Raw genomic sequence first — 23715 nt, forward strand, 5'->3', positions numbered from 1 at the left:
GTGAGCCCCTTCAGGATGTAGACATTTTTACCCCTGGCCTCTGTGTCTAGACAGTGCCAAACACTTAGCAGGCACTCAGTATAGCTTTGTTGAATGATTGTCAATTTGAATAGTAGAAACAACGGTCTGAAATGGTGGTTCTTAATCTCATGCCCGCCTCAACATACGTGCCTTGTATAACCCATCACTAACAGAGTTTGAAATAGCCCCAGGTGACTTTTTCTATAAACCTACTCCCTTCTATTTTTTTTTAATTTTTATTTATTTATGATAGAGAGAGAGAGAGAGAGGCAGAGACACAGGCAGAGGGAGAAACAGGCTCCATGCACCGGGAGCCCGACATGGGTTTCGATCCCGGGTCTCTAGGATCGCACCCTGGGCCAAAGGCAGGCGCCAAACTGCTTCGCCACCCAGGGATCCCAACCTACTCCCTTCTATTTGAAAATCATTGGCTAAAATATAAAAAAGCAGTTATTGGAATAGAAGGGGCCATATAGAATAAGAAGAAATATATTCCCTTTGTAATTTGTTACTAGAGGACTAGAAAAAAGTCGTCCTGTTCTTTTGCAAAGCTAACCTAAAAGTAAATGATTATTTTAGTAGGTACACTCTCACCAGTTGTGACTTTTGATAGTGGCATGGTTTTGTTTTCTCCTTCCCTTTCTGTTGAAAGAAAATAAAATCAGCTTCAAAAGGACTAGTAAATTTGGGTACAGTTCTTTAAGAAAAGAGACAATGAGAAACGACAAATACCCACCACTTGCTTCAACGTGGATGGAACTGGAGGGTATTATGCTGAGTGAAGTAAGTCAATCGGAGAAGGACAAACAGTGTATGGTCTCATTCATTTGGGGAATATAAATAATAGTGAAAGGGAATATAAGGGAAGGGAGAAGAAATGTGTGGGAAATATCAGGAAGGGAGACAGAACATAAAGACTCTGGGAAACGAACTAGGGGTGGTGGAAGGGGAGGAGGGCGGGGGGTGGGGGTGAATGGGTGACGGGCACTGAGGGGGGCACTTGAGGGAATGAGCACTGGGTGTTATTCTGTATGTTGGTAAATTGAACACCAATAAAAAATTAATTTATTAAAATAAATAAATAAATAAATAAAAATAAAAATAATAAAAAGAGACAATGGGCTCCTTACAGCCCATTGTATAATATGTATATTTAGCAATATTTATTCACATTTCTTGAATAAAGTTGAAGTTCCACATTTGGCCTTCTGATTCTTCAGGGAGCTAAATTATTCATTAAACATTTGAGAGTCTGCTGTGTGCCCGGTACAGTGCTGGGTTCTAAAGATAGGGGATAGATAAGATGGAATTCCTCAATCACTTTCCTGTAGTAGTGAATACAACATGTAACTACCACAGAGTAGCTGCAGATGGGCACCGTTTGCTGTAACACCTGTTTGTAATCCTTATCTTTTGAACTTCTGAGGATCCATGATAATTTTCCCCTTTTATTCCTCTTGTTGGTAATTTGTGCCTACTCCTTTATTGATCAGTCTTGCTAAAGTTTCCAATTTTATTAGTGTTTTCAGAGCAGCAACTTTGATTTTGTAGATTTTCTCTGTTAGAATTCCTCCCTTGTCCCCCTGCCCCCGTTTTTGCTCTCATTTCTTTCTACTTTCTTTGGGTTTAATTTAATGTTCTTTTTTGTGTGTATGTGGTAGATACATAGAACATTAATTTTCATTGTTTTTTTTGTCTTTTCTAATATGTGCATTTAAGAGTATAAATTTCCCTGTAAGTGTGGCTTGAGTCACCTCCTGCAAGCTTTGATGTGTTGTATTTTTGTAATCGTTAAGTTAAAAATATTTTTAATATTTTCACTGTAGTTTCTTCTTTGACCCATGAGTTATTTAAGTGCATTTATTTCTAAGAACAATATTTTTGTTGCGGATTTCTTGTACTATGATCAAAGGACATATTCTGTATGGTCAATTTGGGTAAGTATTCTATGTGCACTTGAAAGTATTATGTATTCTTACAGTCATTGAGTGTAGTGATCTATGTACATGAATTGGATCAAGTTTTTAAAAAATATCTATTGATTCTTGTTGACTTGTTTTATCAGTTACTATTTTCATCTCCCACTAAGACTGTGGGCTTGTCTGTTTGTTATTTTACTTATCAGCTTCTGCTTTATATATTTTGACACTGTTACATGAAAATTTGGGATTATGCTATATTCATGGTAGATCAACTTTTAACATTATGAAATGCTCCTTTTTAAATCTCTGGTGATGCTTCTTATTTTAAAGTCTGTTTTGTCTGATTAGATAGTTACAGCAGCTTTTTTGGTTAGAATATGTGTAGTTTATCTTTTACTATCCTTTTTCTTTCAACCTTTTTCTGTCCTTTGTATTTAATATGTGTCTCTTGTTAGTACAGTATGGTTAAATGGTGCTCACCATCCATCCTTATCCATCTTTTACTTGCATATTTAAGCTGTTTATATCTAAATAATTAATGATACTTTTGGGATTAGATCTAAATCTTACCATTTTCTTTTTTTTCTTTTTTTTTCTTTTTTTTTTTTTTTAATCATTTTCTTTTTTTTCTTTTTTAAATCTTACCATTTTCTATTTGTCCTGTTTGCTCTTTTTTTTTTTTCTCTCTTCTTACATTCTTTGGATTAATCATATTTTAAAAAAAAATAATTCCATATTTTTTAACTTCTCTATTTTTGTTATTTTTTAAGGATTTATTTATTGTGGAGAGAGTGTATGCGTGCAAGTGGGTAGAGGGACAGAGGGAGAGGAAGAGAGTGAGAAGCATGCTCCTCACTAAGCACAGAGCCTGACCACAGAGCCTGACCTGCAGCTTGATCTCACTACTCTGAGCCAAAATCTGAGCCAAAATCAAGAGTCAGACACTTAACCAACTGAGCCACCCAGGTGCTCCTCTCTCAGTAGTTTTTTTATTATGACAAGACTGTATCAATAATAATTCAGTGCTTTATCACAGCCTGGATAATACAGGATCCTAGAACACTAATTTCATTTACCCCTTTCTACTTTTTTTTTTTGTTATGCATTTTAGTTCTTTTTTTTAAGATTTTATTTATTAAAAAAAAGATTTTATTTATTTATGAGAGACACAGAGACAGAGACAGAGACACAGGCAGAGAGAGAGGCAGGCTCCATGCAGGGAACCCAACGTGGGACTCGATCCCGGGTCTCCAGGATCACGCCCTTGGCCGAAGGCGGCGCTAAACCGCTGAGCCACCTGGGCTGCCCTAGTTCTATTTTTTAAATACCATAAAAGATTCCTATTCTTGTTTTGTAAAGTCAGTATTCATTTAGACTTACCTTTGTTTACCCTTCTGGAGCTCTTCATTCGTTCCTGCCATTCCTTGCTTCTTCCTGGGATCTTTTTCCTTCTGTCTCACAAATTCCTCCTGGATGTCATTTGTCTCAGATTTTGTATGTTGGAAAACACATTTATTTTACAATCACCTTTGCATGATTTTTCCAGTAACTATAGATTACTAAGTTACTAGTTATTTGTTTACATTTGTCACACTCAGAATTGTCTTATTTCCATTGTTTCTGTTGGAATATCAGCTGTCAGCCTTATTGTACTTGAGAGTAATGTCTTTTTAAAGATTTTTGTCACAGGTTTTCAGCAATTTAACTGGATATGACACATCAGAAATATGGATTTCTTTGTATTTATCCATCTTGGGATTTGTAGAGTTTCATGTATCTCTGTCTAGATATCTGTTGACAGTTTTGGAAAATCCTTGGCCAGTATCTACAAATAGTGCCTCTGCAACAGTTTTTTCTCCTCTTCTCCCATCACCTTGATCAAGTCTAGTATTGAGATGATTTAAAAAAAAAAAAAAAGATTTCAGACTGTGTTTTAGTATAAAAGCTGGTCCATTTCATTTTTGCCCTTACATGAGTGTATACCTCTTGAGGGTCTCAACTGAGAGCCTAGTATATTCACCAGGACCTCCTTCTCTGCATGCCCTCCACTGTAGTTTTTTGTTTTGTTTTTTGTCTCCTCCACTACGTGAGGCCACTGAAGTCTCTGCTTTGTTCTTGAGTTTCCTTCAGCTTGGCTACCCAGCTTTCTTGCTGTTTATAGCACAGGCATTGGTAAGTGCCTTGAGAAGAAGAGCAGGAAAAAAGGTTCAGCTCACTTCATTGCTTTTTCCCTTCACAGCATCTTGGCCTCTCTAGTCCTGAGGACCTTGACTGCTCTCTGATGTCTTTAAAATTAAAGTGGGACATTTTTGTTTGTTTATATTTTATTAGCTGTATTAGTGATTTTGGGAGGTTGATGTGTTACATGCTCTACTGCATCGTAGCTGGACTTGGTGTAAAGTTATCCTCTTGAAGGTTCCTTACCTTTTCTGTTTTCATCTGGGGAGGAGTAATTAGAAGGTTTAAATGAGACAGCTGGACTAAGGAATTTGGTAGAGTATGTGTTCATGTGCTTCATTCCTTTCATATCAGTAAAAACCAAATAAATTTCCTACCTTACTTGCCCTATAGCCCATAGGCACAGGCTTGTTGACTGAATAAATACCCTAAAATACTGTAATGTTTACATAGTATAACTATAACTACTTTTTCTTCTAGCATAAGAGAGATACTTGAGGAACACACCAAAAACAGATGTTAAGACTACTGTATTTTTTCTTCCTGTTGCTTTCAGTTTTTGTTGATTGAGGTGTTTTTGAAATACATGTTTAGAGCCTGTTAGAGCCTATAAATCTAAATATAAAGCAATAAAATATCTGTCAAGAACTTGGACTTCTGTGCACTAAGATGTCTACTGCTTCTATCTCAGAACAGTAACTTACTACTTTTTTTAAACCGTCTCAGTTCTTCTGTAGAAGGGCAACAATTGTATAACCTCTCCGAAAAGACTGTTTAAGAAAAACTAAATACTGAGTGTGTGAGTGTGCTTGGGCCACCACAACAGAATACCTCAGACTGGGTGGCTTAAAACAACAGGAATTTATTCTCACAGTTTTGGAGGCTAGAAGGCCAAGATCAAGGTTCCAGCCCGTTTGGTTTCTGGGGAGCACTGTCCCAGGCTTGTAGACGGCTGTCTTTCTCTCTGTGTTCTCACCTAGCCTTTCCTCGTTGCATGTGCATGGAGGGGGTCCCTTCCTCTTAACCACACCACCGCTCTTACCAGATTATGGCCCCAATCTTGTGACCTCGTATAACCTTAGCTACTTCTTTTGAGGCTCCATCTGCAAATATAGTCACATTGGGGATTATGCTTCCGCGTGAATTTTAGGGGGGACATAATTCAGTCTGTAGCATATCTAATACAGAAAATTACTTAAAACAGCAACAATAGCAGTTGCTTAATGAATGGTAGTTTTGTGGTAGTGATTATTTAAAAAATTTTTTTTTCCTTTTTTCCTTTCTAGGTGCTGGCTTTGGATTATTTTTTAAAACACCAGGAATGGTGATTTCTGCCTTTCGGAACCTCAAAACCGAGCAGCTAAAGAGAATCCTATGTAAATAAAGTGAAATCTCTTCCCTTGTCCTTTTGCATTTGGAGACTTCTTTATTTTGCCCTACCCAAGGAGTCTATAACTAGTGCAGTCATTATGAATGTGACAAGTTTATTTTCCTTCACAAGTCCTGCTGTGAAGAGACTCCTTGGGTGGAAACAGGGTGATGAAGAAGAAAAATGGGCAGAGAAAGCTGTTGATGCTTTGGTGAAAAAACTGAAGAAAAAGAAGGGTGCCATGGAGGAACTGGAAAAAGCCTTGAGCTGCCCAGGGCAACCAAGTAACTGTGTCACCATTCCCCGCTCCCTGGATGGCAGGCTGCAAGTTTCCCACCGGAAGGGACTGCCTCATGTCATTTATTGCCGTGTATGGCGCTGGCCCGATCTTCAGAGCCACCATGAACTAAAACCACTGGAATGCTGTGAGTTTCCTTTTGGTTCCAAGCAGAAGGAGGTATGCATCAATCCCTACCACTATAAGCGTGTAGAAAGCCCTGGTAAGTGAATCCTTTTATATTGACACATTTAGCTGATTCATATTGTTTAAAATAGGAAAATAATCCCTTTTCAAGTGTTTTCAGTTGTGATTTTTAAATATTAAGGGAAAATATGTCAGCCCTTAAGGGCTTCGTACATTCTAAGAACTTAGTCCTCTCTAGTTAATTTTATTTCTCAGGAACAGGGCAAATTGTTATAGCAGCACTAACACCTCAATCAATCAATCAATCAATCAATCATTTTCTAAGTTTATTTTTTATGTTTCTCATTGGTTCTGTGAATTTCTCTAATAATCTTAGCTGTGATTTTATTGCAAGAGAAGAAATTCAGAAAGGAAAGAAACATGGGGTCTACATTACTTGAGGGAGATACATTTTTGCAATTGCTGATGTCGTGTACCACTTTATTTTTAAGGAGAGCATCTTTTATCACCTCTGGTGAAATTTTGTTGCAAAGGGTATGAAGGAATTATGTTTTGCTGTGGAATCATCAGATGCTATTACTTTATAGGATATTCATAGTGTTTTATAACTATGACCTTTTTGTTGGGGGGGGCATAGTAAAGGATGTACCTTAAAATGTTTATGGTTCTGCTTCCTCAGATTAGAATCCACATTCTAGACAGTTGGATCAATTGGAAAGTAATTAGGCAATCTTAAGCACTTAAATATATCTCTTGTCATGTTGGAACCCATTTTGTTGATGGATTAGTTATTAATAGCTTATGGTTACCAGGGGTTCCCAAATGAGGCTGTGCATTAGAATCACATGGCTCCCCTCCCAGAAATTCTGATTCGGGCATAGTCTGATAGCCCATGTTTCTAACAAATACTTCATATGGTGTTGAGTAGCTGTTGAACTGATGTTAGGAACTACTATGCTAGATCATGTGCTAATGTGGTTCTCAAATAAAAGGCATTCTGTTTTGGGTATTTTTTAATGAAATATTTAAGACCTACAAAAAGTTTAAAGACTAGGGAATAATATAATAAACATCTTTGCATACACTCAGTTTAAGAAATAAAAGATTACAAATAAAACTGAAACTCTAGGCCTCTCTGCTCGTTTTTTCCCTTTCAGTAACTATTCTGAATTTTTTGGTTAGAGTTGTCATTCCCATGCATGTTTTTAATACTGTTGTTACATATGTATACATACATACTTGCTTGTATGAATCCATGACAACATGTAATATTATATGTTTAGATATATTATTAATGATACTGGAACAGCCTTCCACAAGTTTTTTGTTTGTTTTTTGTTTTTGTTTTTGTTTTGTTTTCTTTCAAGAGGGAAAAGGATTTATTAGCCCATTTCCAGGGCAGAGAGCCAGGAGCAGTGGCAGGGTTTGGTGTTCTCACATTCAGAGGGAAGAAAAGGCAGCAGTGAAACCCACCTGACTGCCTTCACTCATTCTAATCTACACAGCTCTGTGCTCACAAAACCCATCTTTCCTCTTGCAGGGAGGACACAGAGCCTAGGATGCTGACCTAGGAAGGTTGGGAATGGCTCGGTTTTACTCTTGGCCTTTACAGTCAGGGCTTGGGCTGGCAACCCAGGGCATCAGTCATAGTGCCTTCCACAAGTTCTATTCATTCAACATTATGTTTTTGTGATTTACATATTATATTCATTAGGATTACCTTATCAAATTTTATGAAAAATCCTCTGGAAATTTTTTTTTGGAATTTCATTGGTTTCATGTGGGAAGGATTGACTTAATTATGCTTTTTCTAAATTTATTTAGGTCTTTTTCTTTAAGTGTCCTTCATAAAGTTCTTGTAGGTCTTTTCTTAGATTTATGTCTAGATAGTAGGTTGGTTTTTATTGTAAAAGTAACATTTTGTTAGAGTTGATCTTGGCTAGGACTGCATTTGCTTTTTTCCAGCAACTTTGCTGAATTCTCTTTATTCTAATAGAGATATTCTTTTCTGCCTGTTATACGTGCTGTGATATAAATTAAAAAGCAAAAACTCAATGCAGAGATACATGGTCTTTTAGCCAGAAGTTGAGATGGAGTTAAGAGTTTTGGAGAAGAAAAAAAGTACTGTATAAGTAATATATACAAACAAGATTATTTAGGTGTGTGATTTTTTTTTTTTTTTTTGATCAGCATAGTAACCTTAAGAGAGATACACAGGGAAGATTCTAATCCTACTTCATTAGTGATGAAACTGAGGTCCCTATGAGTTAAGTGACCTGTGTGTCAGACAACTAAGACTCCTTATATTTCCTCCGTGTACCCTCCTGCCACTCCAGTCCATCCTTGCAGTATTGCGTCTTGTGTCCCTAATCTGTCACACCCATCAGGCCAATATCTGCACTATAGAGAGAGTTTTTTTTTTTAAGATGCATGTTATGATCATGTTATTTTCATGCTTCCTATTGCTTGTACGCAGGGCTCTGCAGGTTCTGGTCCTGCCTAACCTTTCCAGCTGCTTTTCCCACTTTTCCATGTTTCATGTGTTTGAGTTGTGTGGGAACACTCAGTGTTCTTGTCCTCCATCTCTAATTCATTCCCTCTCACTTTGCCTAGCTCACTCTTATTTATCCTTTAGCTCTAAGCTTGGTGGAGGTCAGCTTTGCTGAGGACCCCCTCTTTATACATCCTTTCCATATCTGAATTTCTTCGTAATGTTCTTCACATTTACAGTTATCTTTCTGTTAGTCTTTTTTGCAAAATAGTAAGTAAAGCTCCATGAGGACAGGGACCATATATATTATTAGCATTTTTACTTTAGCAACTAGCATGGCTCAGTCAATTTTTGCTGTTAAATGAAAATACTGGTTTTAATTTCTCTGTATGGACATTTTTTTGGAGATGAATTTTCAGCTTGCCTGTATCCTTTAAACACCATCTTCCTTTGTTTATTTCATTTATTCATTTATTTTACTGCTAATGGTGAAATACCTAACATTACTAGTAACATCTCTGACACACGTTAAAGGTTTTTAGTTAAAAAATGAGATGATTGTGTTATTCTTAATAAGTTATATGTAAAAGGTTTGATAGGGATGTGGTGGAAAACCAGCTAAAATAAGACATTTGTAACTGCACAAATGTCATTTCATCCCGCCTGTTAGCCAAGAATCTTGTCAGGAAACATAGAACAGTTCTAGAAGTTCTTTGAGGCTGAGGCCAAGGTCTGTTGTATTTGAACATACCAGGATTTTACTTAAAGTTCTTCTACATATTGTAAAATGGTTGATGTGGGGATAAGAACAGATGGACTTTTCCCAGAGATCACTATGAAGCTGCCCCTGCACCTTTTGGGGAAAAGTCTTACCAGAAGTACAAGGGAGCCTAATCCCCTTACTCTCCCAGAGTTCAGTAGGCATTTTGGAGCACACCTGGTTATCGTTTCTGTGAACTAGGGTAAACGGGGTCTGGAATTCTAAGCTGCAGATAAACAGCTCAACACTGAATTAGTTTGAACTACATAAATTACCTCAAAGAGCAATTGAGCAGTTTAAGCATAAGATAGTTAGGTCTCCCAAACTTGGTGTTTTGTGCAGAAATCCCTGTTGAGAGCTCTAGAGAAAAAATCAACAAAAATTGGGTGTCTGTAGGTTTAGAGTAGTGGTTTTCAAAGTGTATGCTCCTCAGACCAGCAGCATCAGCATCACCTGGGATCATCTTTTGAGGAGTGCAAAATTTTAGACCTTTCCACAGACCTATTGGATTGAACTCTGGGGATAGAGCCAGCAATCAGTGTTTTGACAAGCTCTTTGGGTGAATTTGACACAGGCTACAGTTTGAGAACTGCTGGTTTAAGGTATCCAGGCAAGTCATAAAGTCCAATTGGTTATATGAAGTTGTCTCTTATTGAAAAGAGATGCTAAAAGGTTTTGTCTTTGAAAGGCATTCCGCATTTTTAAACTTTGCATGTTTTATTACAGGTATAAAATTGACCTGCTCTTTCCAGAATTTTCCTTCTTTCTGATATTCATTAAGATCGGCACTCTGATAAAATAGCATATGGTGTCTTTAAGGGGGTGGAAGAGTCAGAGAGAAAGGAATGCTTTGTTATTTGGCCCAATGCAGATTTTATAATTGTTCTTTTGGCTACCTGATACTGTTTGTTCAACCAAAAGTACTTTTATGGATTTAAGGAATTGTGGTTTTTTTCTTTAACCTATGTCATTTATTTTGTTAAAAATAAAAAGTTCTAAAAATTGTAGTGGGAGGGACTGGAAGTTACGGAAGCACTTTGCAGCAACTTGTATTCATCATAGTTGTTAACTATGTGGTAAAGAGGGTGAAAGGGAAACAACCTTCCTTTTGGTGAAAGGTACTACCTTGACCATTACCGAAAATGTATCTTTGGGAAAGTAAACGTTAAGGATTTCTTTTCTACAAATGTGACAGTTACAGGAAAGAAAGTTCGTGCAAGCTTCTCACTGTGACCCTGTTGATGATGTAACAGGTGACTGTTTACTTGGACTTTTGGTAGCCTTTAGAATCAAGGCTGCTTATTAGTGGTTGAGTTAAATATAGGTTTTCTTTTTCTTTACCAAAGTAAATGCTGATAGTGGTAAAGTCAGTCATCTAACTGTGGTGTTAAGAAGACCATTCAGTTGCTAGCTGTTGATACTAACATGCCTTTATGGAGACTTCCTGTCATTTTGCCTTATTTATTTTTTATGTTTTTCACATGGCTTTTGGAAACTGTCTTCTCTACTTTAATCAACTTGAAAGACCATACTAAACCTGAGCTTGAAATTCTGAGATTTTAATTTTAATCTTTAAAGTAACACTCTGGAGCTCGCTTTGGGTGCTTTTATTTTCAGCGTAATGGCTCCCAGCTGTTAAAATTCAGATACATGTAAAATACTCTTCACCTGTTGGCTGAATGCGAGTTTTGACTCTTTGGCTACCTTAGTCACCATGTAATTCCTGCCTTGGAAAATTTTACCTTAGAAAGTCTTAAAATTCTAGAAATGGAGAACGAATTTAGTGCTTGCAAAGAGCTGAGAAGGAGATGGACAGAAGGGGAGTGGGTGTCACTATAAAAGCGCAAAAACATGAGGGGATCCTTGGGTTGATGGAAATTTTCTGTGTCTTGACTATCAATGTTGATTTTCTGATTGTGATGTTCTCTAGTTTTGTAGGATGTCACCATTGGAGGAAATTGGGTTAAGGACTGACAAGATTTCTCTGTATTATTTCTTACAACTGCATGTGAATGAATCTATAGTTACCTCAATTTTAAAAACCGTGATCTGTGCAAAAGCCCTTAGTTCAGCTCATGACTCAATCACGCTAGTGGTTTTCCTCAAAACCATCGTACTTTGGTAAATACAGCAGAGATGCTCTGTGCGCACTTGTTATTTCCCACACAGGTTATTAAAAAGATATATACTTAGGGATTGAGATTTAATAAAATTAATATTTTGTTATTTAATTTTAAAATATTTTATTTATTTTCTGACAGCACAAACAAAAAGAACAGGAAAGGGAAAAGCAGGCTCCCCACTGAGCAGGGAGGGGCTTGATCCCAAGGACCCTGGGATCATGACTTGAGCCAAAGGCAGATGCTAAACTAACTGAGCCAGCCAGGCACACTTAAGATTAATATTTTTAAAAACCAAAATGAAAGTCTTTTAAAAAAAAGTTTCTTCATATTGCGAATCTGTTTTCACTTGAGCAGTGATAACAGAAATTTACATCCAAGTAAAGTTGTTGGTTTTTATTTTTCTTAGGTTTGTGTTAGTATATTCATTTGGAGGATGGGAGTGGAGAGGAAGTATTGGCTTTTTCTTAAGTTTATCTGAGTGGTGATTAATAAGATTCTGATAATGGAAATTGTAAACCAGATATCAAGATATAATCATTGTGAGTGTTCTGAAGATTTGGGATTAATTAGCCAACAATATTAACTATAAAAGTTAAAATAAAACATTATGACTTGTGTATTAGGGTTCTCTAGAGAAACAACCAATAGGATATATAGAGACATATATATGTATATGAAGAGATTTATTCTAAGAATTGACTCACACAAATATAGAGGCCAGAAATCCCTGTGATCTGTTGTCTACAGTCTGGAGAACCAAGAAGCTCGTGGTATAAGTCCCAGTCCTAGGCCAAAGGCCTGAGAACTGAGAGCACCCACCTCTGAGGGCAAAGATGGTTGTCCCAGATCAACAGGGGTGGGGGTGGGTGCACGTTTGCCCCTCCCCTTGCCTCTGTGTTTTTCAGGCACTGAACAGATTGGATGATGCCCACTTTGCATTTGTGAGAGCAATCATCTTTACTCCATCTACTGATTGAAATGCTAATCTCCTCTGGGGACACCCTCAACAGACACAGCCTGAAGAAAAAATGTTTTAGCAGCTATCTGGGCATTCTGGAACCCAGGCAAGTTGACACATAAAATTAACCATCACACCTTATAATTATATCTAAATTTCTATTTAAACATTTATGGCACATATACAACTCCTCAGGAACTGTGTCCACCCAAGAAGGGCTAGTATACAATTATAGCACAAGGTTGCTAAGTCAAATAGTAGAAATCCGGACAGGGGTTGCAGCTAACTCTTAAAGCCTTGAGAGTGGCTACAGAAAAGCTCACTTGGGCAGCCCAGGTGGTTCAGCGGTTTAGTGCCACCTTCAGCCCAGGGCCTGATCCTGGGGACCCGGGATCGAGTCCCGCGTCAGGCTACCTGCCCGGAGCCTGCTTCTCCCTCTGCCTGTGTCTTTGCCTCTCTCTCTCTCAATGTGTGTCTCTCATGAATAAATAAATAAATAAATAAAATATTTTTTTAAAAAAGAAAAAAAACTCACTCAACTCTAACACATCTGGAATTGTGTTCCAGTCTGTGTGGTGGTGCAGATCTGTAGGTTTATGTATATTTCATTGTACACAGACTTTAAATCCGTTTATAAGGAGATATATGGGAAAGTAGAAAGTATTACTAATAAAGTAGACCAGGGAAAACAAATTAAAATGGAAGGTCAAAACTATGAGGAAAATTAGCACATAATGCATTCCATAAGAGTTACTATGATAGATACATACCTGTATGTAGTTACAGTATGTTCCTGTCAGAGTCTGGGTGGTTCTCTAATATTTCCAGTGTGGAAGAGAAATGTGTACAATATTTAGATGAAGGAAGAATGTTTTGAAAGCTGTTAAGAAGTGTTTCAAGGAATCTGTACCTGTGAAGGGTGGGTAGTTGGAAGAGACCTTGAGACCCTCTGCAGAGGCTGACTGCAGTTGGGATACCCAGGGGCAAGAATGTCCCTGCCTTTGTAGTTGCTCTTCAGTCCTCTCAGAGCTCCATTCTGTTTGATCACTGATCTTGCTTCTATAAAAGCTCAACACACAACCAAATGGACATGGAGTTTAGGTAGTGGATTTTTCTCCATGCCATTATCATTGGCCTTTGGCTTGTGTTTGACAATTTCATCATTATCATCTACCATATTTTTTTTTAATTTTTCTTTATTTATGATAGTCAGAGAGAGAGAGGGGGGGGGGGCAGAGACATAGGCAGAGGGAGAAGCAGGCTCCATGCACCGAGAGCCCGACGTGGGATTCGATCCCAGGTCTCCAGGATTGCGCCCTGGGCCAAAGGCAGGAGCCAGACCGCTGCGCCACCCAGGGATCCCTATCATCTACCATATTACTAGAAACAGATGAAGGAATATAATCATGAGTAGGATTTTTATACTCAAGTCTTTTAGCAGATTGCATATTCTTAAAGGCAAAATCTGAAGTTTATTCTGATTATTTTTTTTTCCTGAGCAACTGTTTTTAGTGCTTTATTTGGGGCATTGGTTTTGTGTTAATGTATTAATTGAACATATGAAAAGTTACAAAAGTTACTATATGTTACTTTTACAAAAATTGCATAAGTACATATATTGAGGTCCAGATATCTGGACAATTATGTGATTTATTTCTGTATGGAATTTTTCTGTTGGCAAATATACTCCAATTTGAAATATTAAGAATATACAGATTATACAAGGTATCTTTGTCATCTTTTTGATTTCCTAACTATTATCTTATATTTCATTCTTTTTCTACCTCTGCAACATTAGGTGGGCAGGAGAAGGTATTTTCACATCTTTCTGATTCATTCAAAATTCAACATTCTTCCATCCACCACTGGTAATGTATTAGGGCCGAAGGAACACTCACCAGCTAGCAGTTGTTAAAAACAAAACACAAAAAACTATGGCTTAAAAAAAAATATGGCTTATGAAAAACAATTTCAAAAATCATAAAAAGTTCATAATAAATGAAAGAAGTAATGTATATAATGATTGCAATTGTGTGAAAATAATTTAAATTAAAAGGGAAAGCTTATCTTCCAAGACTAACTGAGTAAAATAATGAGGTTTGTGAGTTGGCTTTTTGACTTACTGTCCCTACATGTGGAACATCCACAAATAGTGATTTTTTTTTTTTTTTTGTAGGTTTGGGATGTTTTATGTGGTTGGAGTAGGGGAGTGATAGCTTATTTGCCCCATATGGGAGTGTCCTGTGCTCTTGATGGATACTTGCAAAAGTGGGAGAAACAGAAGGGAAGGTTGGATAGAACGTTCTTAGGTTGAGTATCTCAATGTTAACTTCCAGCCTCCTTGGTACTAGGTAACAAAAGGCTCAAAGAAGACTGGAGATTTCTTTTCCGCAAAATGTGTGTCCTGTTCTTTTGTCTTTTTCTACTTCAAAATGCAAATGTTCTGAAAAACTCACCACCCTGCCTGATAGTCTTGAATTAGCCAAATCATCAGACCTTGGTCCTGATATTTGGAAAAATGATATTTCTTTGGGGAAGAGATAGGGAAGGAAAGAGAGGATGTTTATTTTAAAGAGAGCTGGGGTACTTTGGGCAGCCACGAGCCCTATGTTAAACATCTCAGAGAGCCTGAAGAATAGGAAAGCTAAAAAAAAAAAAAAAGCAAAAAACCAACCAGTTTTGTTAATTTGCCAGCTTGGCTGGAAATTAGTGTAGTTTTTAGATATTGGTGTTAGGACCGGTTTGAAAGGCTGCATACTTTTGTTTCCCCTGAGTTTAGTCTGGCCTGGGCTCCCTCTGTGTCAACAGCAGTGCTTCCCCATGTGTGGGAGGTGGGCAGATAAACACTTTACTTGCCGCTCACTCTTTTACTTTCCTAATTGTCAGTGCCCTCCACAGGATTTCTCCATTCCTATGACCTTAGCACCAAAGCCTGTAATACTCTGTTGTGGGTCCACTCTTCATAAAACTGCTGTGAGTGACAGGGGTTATATAACGGAAGTAACTGCAGCTTTCCTGAAAACAGGTCTAGAGTCTAGAAACAGGGGCCATGTTTAAATAAAAAGATTGAGGGCAACAGAGGACTGTTTGGCAGATTTTCCTCCAGTTCTTTGTATCATCAGTTTTATGCTCTGGAATCTTAGCAGACCTTATGATGGAAGATGAGGTTTTCATTCTACACCACTGCCTCAGTTCTAACACTGCTCCCCAAGACAGGCTGCTGTTCTTAGGTCTTAACCCTCTCACACGAGGAGTCGAGGAGTCGCATATCACCTTCCCTTGACCACCTACCTGCTTGCCTGTCTGGGATCTTCAGTTATGTCTAACTGGTTTCTATAAGTGGTTTTGGGCAGCTTTTTGTAAAGTAAAGGAAAACATATGTAAGACACCAGAGTGGATTTGCCTTGGATATTTTTTCCTTCATGTTTCCCTATCATTTCCCTTACAGTTATGTCTAGCTAGCTCTTTAGCAGATTTAGCAGTATTTTTTCTGTGACTATCCTTCCTTGAGTGTCTAAACTGTTTATCTAGGGTATAGTGGTGTGCCAGGCAGATATTTAAGTATAATGGCCAAGGTAGGAAACAGTTTGGGGTAAATGCTTTTGAAACAATATAACCTACAACTTTTAAATAGGAAAAGGAAGAGCTAGTTTTAAAATGAGCTATGTAGAGAAAAGACAATTGATGGGAGCATGTCAGAAGGACATAGGGATCAGCCTGCAGGGGGCTGCCCATAGCTTAATCAGAGACAATTTGATCAACAAAATAATTATGGACAGAAAATAATTATCAACTGTTTAGGGCTAGAAACAGGAATCCTATGATAAATTAATGGAGGGAAAGGAGAGAGCTCTTATTCACGGTACAATGCCAGCTGCTGACTGGTAAATGTGGAGTGGAGTTCTTTAGGATATTCAGAACAAATAAGGCTATTGAAAGCACTTGCTTATTTCTCTTTAGTTGTAAGGTTAAAATAAGTTGGGAGGAGTCTCGGATCTGAAGGCCTGGACTAAAATTTGGGCACGTGGTATCCTCAACCTTGGGCCAGCTACTTGTCCTTTTTGAATTTGCCTGCTAACCTATGAGATAGAGTCTACTCTCCAGGGTTATGGCAAGGATTGAATTAAATAATGCCTGTGAAAAGGCTCTATATGCATTCTTGAAATGTAACATGACTAAAATAAGGAACACAACTTCTGTGTACATCTGCAGACTAAAAAATGAAATTAATAATGTAAGTAAACTTTCACTAAACAAATCATTGGAAAACTAATGACAATAGTTACAATAATAATAAGAGTAACCATGAAAATTAAAACAGTTACTTTTTATACTTGCTGTGTGCCAGGCACTGTGCTTGTCACATCCCATGTATTCTCATTTAACACTGACCACAACTGTAAGAGGTAGAAGTACCAACGGGCCGCAGAGATGCACTTAAACTAGTTGTCACACTACTGTAACGGGCCAGCTGGGGCTCAGATTGAAGTCACTCCAGAATCTATGGTGCTCACCACCACACTGTGCTGCTTTCCCAGAGAAGTAGCTCCTCCCTCCCCCCCCCACCCCCTGCCCCCATCAGTTTTCTCTCTCTAGTGAAGGAGAAAGGCACTACATTTTTAGTAGCAGAGCCTGTGATCTGAACTATATACCGGTGGCTGGAAGTCAGAGTGCATAACAGTACAGTGAGGGGCCCCTGTGCTTCAGGTGTCTCTGGAGGCTTTCTGTGTGTTTATTTCCCATTGGTCAGTAATCTTCATCATTAGATAACAAGTATCTGTTTCATGGAATATATTTAATAGAATCAAATTTGAACTCTGAATGAGAACTAATTACATTCAGCTGCAATTACAAATTAAGCCACACTGCCTGGTTTGACCCTTGGGGATGGTCATTTACATGTCAGCAGTGTCTAATAGATGATTAAGCACACAAGGCCTGCTAGCCAGCCACTGCTTGTGGAACAGTAACTGCCCCTCACTGAGTGCCTTTGTGACCCGTGAACTGACCTGTGTGACATAGGAGGACACCTTCACTCAGTGGTTAGGAGCCTAGATTCTGGAGCCACATTTGAATCTTGTCTCCACTGGTTACTGGTTATATTGTCATAGGCAAGTTAATTTCTGTACCCCAGTGTCCATTTTTGTAAAATGGAGGTAATGACAGTGCCTGGGTCAGAGTTAAGAGAACGAAAGGAGTTATTTGTACAGCACTTGTCCTATGTGAAGCACTATGTAAGGGTTAAATTTAAAAATCTGAGAGAAGTACTGTTATTCCCATTTTACTTCTAAGAAAGTGAGGTTCTGATAATTGGCTAGCAAGAAATTGAGCAGGAATTCCAGTTTTGGAATCTAAAGCTAAAATCGGCCTCTAATTGTTGTTCTGCTGTGTATACACCTTATGAAGGATTTTTCCCCCTGGTATTTTTAGCTTACACTCTGAAGTTCTTCTTCCTCTAACAGACTCTGAAGCTCTAATAACATAGCACCTTCCTTCTATGGTAGTTAAGCAAATAAACATTCGGCAAAGGAAAGGAATCTGGGGGAAGAGTAGGAGGAGAAGAGACAGGGAGGGAGCCAGCGTCTAGTCTAGAGCCTGCCCTGTGCCGCAGCCATGGAGCTTCACAGAGCCATTGCGGAGCTTGTTTCGTTATCCCGTTATCCCGAGAAAAACAGGTAAGAACTTATACTGCCTAGCTCATATAGCTGGCACTCTTGGTGGTCTTGATCCCAAACCAGCACTTCTTCCATGTTACCATGCCACCTGACCAAGAATGTTCCATGTTTCACAGCTGCCCAGTCCTGCATTGCTGGTGCCTACAGTAACCCCTCACTGTCCTGCACCCAGACTCCCGGACAGTCTGACTCAGCATACTTGGGATGAGGCAAAAGAATCTGCCTTTTTAAACAATTATCTTGCTAATTCAGATGCAGGTAGTATGAGAACTTTGAGAAAGATTGGTCTATATTAATCAGCTTATGACAGTAAGTATAGTAGTTTCCCAAAGTAGTTTGGGAATAGTAATATAATTCACAAACATACACTAATTGAAAAAAAATATTAAGAATCTACTCTGTGCTGTGCATTGAATGATACAGAAGGGAAAAAACCCAAAACTCAGTTCTACCCTCTAGGGGTTTAGGGTCTGGGTGAGGTAGAGTCAAATTAGCAATAAAATGTTACAGATGCTATGATGGAGGTCTCTTTAGGCAATAGTGGGGCACAAAGAACAGAAGAATTCATTTTTACTGGGTGTAGAAAAACAAAAGAAGGGCACCATAAAGGAAATGACATTTCCTTTAATTAAGACTTGGAAACATGATTAAGTGAGCAAAGGTATGGAAGCATGAAACTAGCAGATGGAAATTGCAAGAAGCTCAGGATGACTGAGTGAAGAGAGGGCGATTGGAACAGAAATCTGGGCTAGGTCATAGAGTCACAGAAGATGTACTGTGGGCATATAATCTCACAGATAAGATGTCTTTCAAGGAAAGCACTGTAGGATACAGAAAGAATCACTGGCCTGGAACTGTCTAGGAAATTGAATTCTCAAAGTTGAGTTGGATACAGGCTACTTTTAAGTAAATTTAACATTTGGTTTTTTCTTTTAAGCCTGAAGGTATTGTTATTGAGTGCAGTTCATGTCTTTGCTTAGATTCAAACTGTGTTCACATATTTGTTTTCTATTAATGTGTTTGTACTTAAGAGTAATTGATATATTCCTAGAAAATAGATATTAAGAAATTACTCCCTTTAGGCAAAAATGGTCGTAACTTTAAAAAAGATGTTCCCCCCCAAAAAACTAAACAAAAGAATGGAAAGAGCATTTTTAGCAAAAACTTCCTGAATCTCCTTCCAGTTTTTCAGGGCTGAGCAGTGCAGCATGGTGGCGATGTGCAGGCCTTGATTCAAAGCCTGGCCCTCAGTGCTGCAGCTGTGGTGACCTTGGACATATGACTGAGCTTGGCCAAGCCTGCTTCCTTGTCAGTTGTGAAGACTTGGTGAGCTGTTAGGACCTCCACGGAGGCTGGGACAGTGGCTTCCGCATCCACGGTGCCATGTGCAGGCCCTTGCCCTTTGTTGGTATTCAGAGGGCATACATGTAGTGCTCAGTGAACACTAATATTTCAAAACCCTCCTTACTGGTGCCTTACCACCACTAAGCAAACAAAAAGATAAAATGCCAGCACTCGGGGATTTGGGGCTATATTTTTTTTCTCTTCAAACTTAATTAACCTTGATTAAAGGTTCTGAGAATCTTTTCTTCCTGATACATCCCGAGGTGAGGAATTTTATTTCATAAATGCATATACTGTTAACTTTCCAGTGGTCTTCCCCTCTCCATCACTGTCTGCTTGAAATGTTTCTGTTTAGAAGGTCACAGAACACACACTGTATCTAGGGACATCTGTCTAGTACAGATATTATACTGGGCACAGCTGCTCTGGCAGCTTTGCCGTCCCTTGTTTTCACATGGGAACTGCAGCCACTGGAGTGGCTCTTGGGCCGTTCTTTGATTAGCCCTGCGCCACCTTGAGGTGACCTGAGGTGTCCTGAGACCCAACAGAGATGGGGTCTGGCGCTGAATTTTATACATGTGAAGGTCCAGATGTACATAAAACAGCACTGTCCTTAGAAGACTTGCGAATTCAGGGCAGGAAGGTCCCTTGGAATTCGGGTCCTTTTTTTTTTGAGTCAGGAAATTGAGACTGAAAAGTTAAGTGATTTGTTCAAAGTCAGGAAAGTAGTTATTATCCTAGCCAAGGCTGAACTTGTATGTCCTGTTACCTAAATGCCTTTTCCAAGCCTTCAGAACTCAAAAGCATTTATGTACCAGGGGATAGCATCTAGCTTGTTAGCCACCATGTGTATGTGGACAAATGTAGGCAAGGGCCTGACCACTTTGTTATCAGAACTCTCGTGTGTTTAAAAAACAAAACAAAACTTGTTCACCAGCATTTGATGCGTCACAAGTTAGGTAGGGATTTGTCAGCCTTAGTCTCATTACTAGGCTACCACTGACTTGGTGATAGAATTTCAAGCAGTATTTCAAAATCTTGAAAAAGCTCACAACCCTACAGGGTGTGCATGAATGCTTTCCAGAGCTCAGCTCCTCTTTCCAATTTTAGCTGTTTCTTTTTCATGCCTTTTCCTTGTGTCTTGGCAACACAGAAAAGCAGAGTCCAGTAGCAGAATCATGAATGTCTCCTGAAATTCGCTTCCTGAAACTTTCTTAGTTTGGTTTCCCTGTCAACTGAGAAGGGGTTTTTATTTATTTTTTTAACTAAAAGAGACCTCTAAAAACTTTGAAAAGCAGCATACATCTCTAAGATGTATTCTCTGAGAAAAGGCAGCCATCTGACCTTCCTCCCCCTTGATTAGTCAGGAAAAGAAAGGAAGAGAGCTTCCTCCTCTTAAAGACTTAACAGCAATGAGGGATTTTCAAGTGGGTGGAAGGAGGCATTGTGAAATTGCCTGAGTCTTCTCCCTGCCCCCATCCACCCCCAAATACACCTGAGGAGGTGGTGTGAAGCCAGTCAGAGTCTTACCAGGGTTAGGACTCTTAGAATATAGTAATGACACAACACAGTCTGATTTTTAAGTGCTTGAAATCAAAAAGAAATTGTGTGTGTAAAGAAAGGTGTTTTACCGTTGGGCTTCTCTTTCCAAAGAGATTCTTACAATTCAAATTAACCAGGAGCAGCCCTGGAAGAGAAGCCACAAATTTGAGTCACTGTTTGAAATTGCCAAGTAGGAGTAACCTTTTTGGTACACCAAAGAAAACGTTGGTTCCCCAGAAGAGCCTGTGCTTCCATAAAAAAGAAATAGCCTGAAACACAGAAAGAAATATTAAAGACATTTCTCATCCTCTTCCCCTTCCCATTCCTGACTGGAGTCAGCCCCAGAGTTTGCCAGTCCTGTTTCTTTCAGCTAGTTCATCAACAACCTCTTGCCTAAGAAATAAGAATTGTACATGGAAGTTGCATTTTAACATGGGTATTCATCTGTATGTTTATTCTTTCCTTTTCCCCCAGTAGAAAACAGATCTCTTAATCTTCCCTGAATGAAGGGACCAGGGTCTGGGGGGTGGCAGGGTGAAGAGACATCTGGGAGGGGGCAGTAGCATTGTTCTTTAGGGCCTGCACAAGTGAGTGGGGCCTGGAGCCCGTCATTTCAGAGCAGCGTGTGCGCGTAGGCACAACCCTGCACCGCTAGCCTCCGTGTGTCTCTTTCACATTGACTCTTCTCTCTAGGACTAGCAGCTCTTCCACATCCCAGACCCAGCCTTTTCCTTTCTTGAATTCAAATAGGAGTTTGACAATATCAATTATTGTTGATAGTTTGGATGCCCATATAATTCGTTGTCCAAACTAGGACACTTTTGAGAGGGAAGTGGGTCACCTCTTAATAATTCCCCTGGACAGCACATACAAACTGGAACTGTGCCAGGCAAGCCGGGACATAGAGACATCCTGCTTCTAGGTCTTCACAAAAATCAGATTTGATAATTATTTATTATGTATCATCAGAGAGTTAGAAGTACCTCATAACCGAACTTGTTAAATTAGACTACAGCTTTTCCTTTAAATTAGCTGATCTTAACTTTAATTTGTCAAGAAACACTTCTGGAATTTACCTACCCATCCCTTAAACAGTATAGGACATAATTGAACATTCTTGGAGACTTAGAGTCATTGAGGCAGTAGAACATCATGGTTGAAGAGTGCTCCATGCCTTCGTAATTGTTGATACTTCTTGTGTGACCTTAGTTAAGTTACCCTGTAAGCCCTCTTCTTAAGTAATAGAACATGCTCAGCAGGGGTCCAGGTTTAGAACAAATATTTGTGGTGATAGTAGTATATTAATGAAATATTGTGGAACACAGTGATCAATTAGATAAGTGTCTCCTTGCTTATATGTAAATGCTCTTAGTTCTAGAGTCTATTCTGCATATTATTTGTCTCCCTTCTTGCTGTTACTGGTCACTTCTTTGCTGTAGTTTTCCGAGAAATAAATAACTTAAGAATTGTGACACTGAGAGGCACCTGGGTGGCACAATCAATTAAGCAGCCAACCCTTGGTTTTGGCTCAGGTCATGATCTCAGAGTCCTGGGATTGATTGAGCCCCATGTCAGGCTCCAAGCTCATTGGGGAGTCTGCTTAAGATTCTCTCCCTCTCCTTTTGGCCCTCTTGTTCATGCTGTCTATCTGTCTCTCTCAAATAAATTAATTAAATTAAAAAGAATTGTGACACTTAGTAAATAGAAAACTCATACATTCAGAGTCTAGGGTACTACCACCCATCCCAACGAAGTGTGGCATTTTGAGTACTCAGAGCCGTAGGTAACAGGGTACGTCTTCTTGCAGTATCAGTTTTCCTTGATGGCAAGTTACTTAAAATATCACCTTTGTGTTTGGTAAGTAATAAGAAATAGGGCATAAAGTGTGTATGAATTTGGTAAGGCAGAGAACCAATTTCAGTGTAATTTCACAATTCTAGTGGAGCTGCTGGGATCCCAGATGAGTTCACTTTCTGTCACTGGTGTTCACTTTGGTAAAAAATGTTGAGGAATACTGCAAAAATGTCTCTCAAAGATCTAAAGAAGATCTAAAACACTCTTAAATGTTATCTGCACTTTAACATGGAGCTTTCTTGCAGCTCTTTACTTTTGATCTCTTAAGTTGGTTTTCACCACAAGAGCTGGTGTGTCTGTGATAACCAACTGGAATTCCTCTCCTGGATGGGGATTCTGCATTGGGAGATACACATTATATGGTGCCAGAAGTAGAGACAGTAGGACAAAGCTGCTTTAGTTGGCTATTAATATACTATTGAAAAGCTCAGAGTAATGCTTCTAAAACTTTGAAGATAGGATTGGAAAAGGGAATTAATAATAGAGTATCTTAGCCATGTTTAAAACTTGGTAGAAGACAATTTTAAATTGCCTCTTCACATTTATTTTTTGAACAGTTTTATTAAGAAACAATGACAGAATGAACTGTACATGTTTAAAATGTACAACGTGATTAGTTTTGACATAGTCCTGTGAAAATATCACCACAATGAAGACTTACATACACATCACCTCTAAAAGTTTACCCCTGCATCTTTGCAATTTCTCCCTCCAGCTCTTACCATCATCCCCAGGCAGCTACTGCTCTGCATTCTGTCACCATACATTGGTTTGCATAATCTAGATTTTATATGCATGGAATTACACAGTATACACTCTTTCTTTTTTAAATATTTTATTTATTTGAGAGAGAGCTCGCACAAGTGAGCATGAGCAGGGAGAAGGGCAGAGGGAGAGGGAGAGAAGCAGACTCCCTGCTGAGCAGGAAGCTTATTGTGGGGCTCAACCCCAGGACCCTGGGATCATGAATCTGAGCCAAAGGCAGCCGCTTAACTGACTGAGCCACCCAGGCGCCCCTACCTCCTTTTACTGTCTGCTTTCTTCAGCACTTTTG

The 23715-nt window shown here is 38.8% G+C and overlaps 1 protein-coding gene across 17 annotated transcripts in view; it reads left to right on the top strand.

Annotated features, from left to right (window-relative positions):
• SMAD1 (SMAD family member 1) overlaps positions 1–23715 on the top strand; it is a 76821-nt gene that overhangs the window by 26573 nt on the left and 26533 nt on the right. For 16 of the 17 annotated variants that reach the window (XM_072724760.1, XM_072724765.1, XM_072724761.1 and 13 more), the window contains one exon: positions 5408–5990. In XM_072724760.1, the coding sequence (XP_072580861.1) occupies positions 5591–5990 (400 nt within the window). In that variant the 5' untranslated portion in view covers positions 5408–5590. Of the gene's footprint in view, positions 1–2713; positions 2910–5407; positions 5991–23715 lie in introns of those variants that run through there. The other variant, XM_072724768.1, reaches the window with a different exon arrangement.

Source organism: Vulpes vulpes, chromosome 10 (assembly GCF_048418805.1).
Source record: "Vulpes vulpes isolate BD-2025 chromosome 10, VulVul3, whole genome shotgun sequence".
In the NCBI taxonomy this organism is placed as follows: Eukaryota; Metazoa; Chordata; class Mammalia; order Carnivora; family Canidae; genus Vulpes; species Vulpes vulpes.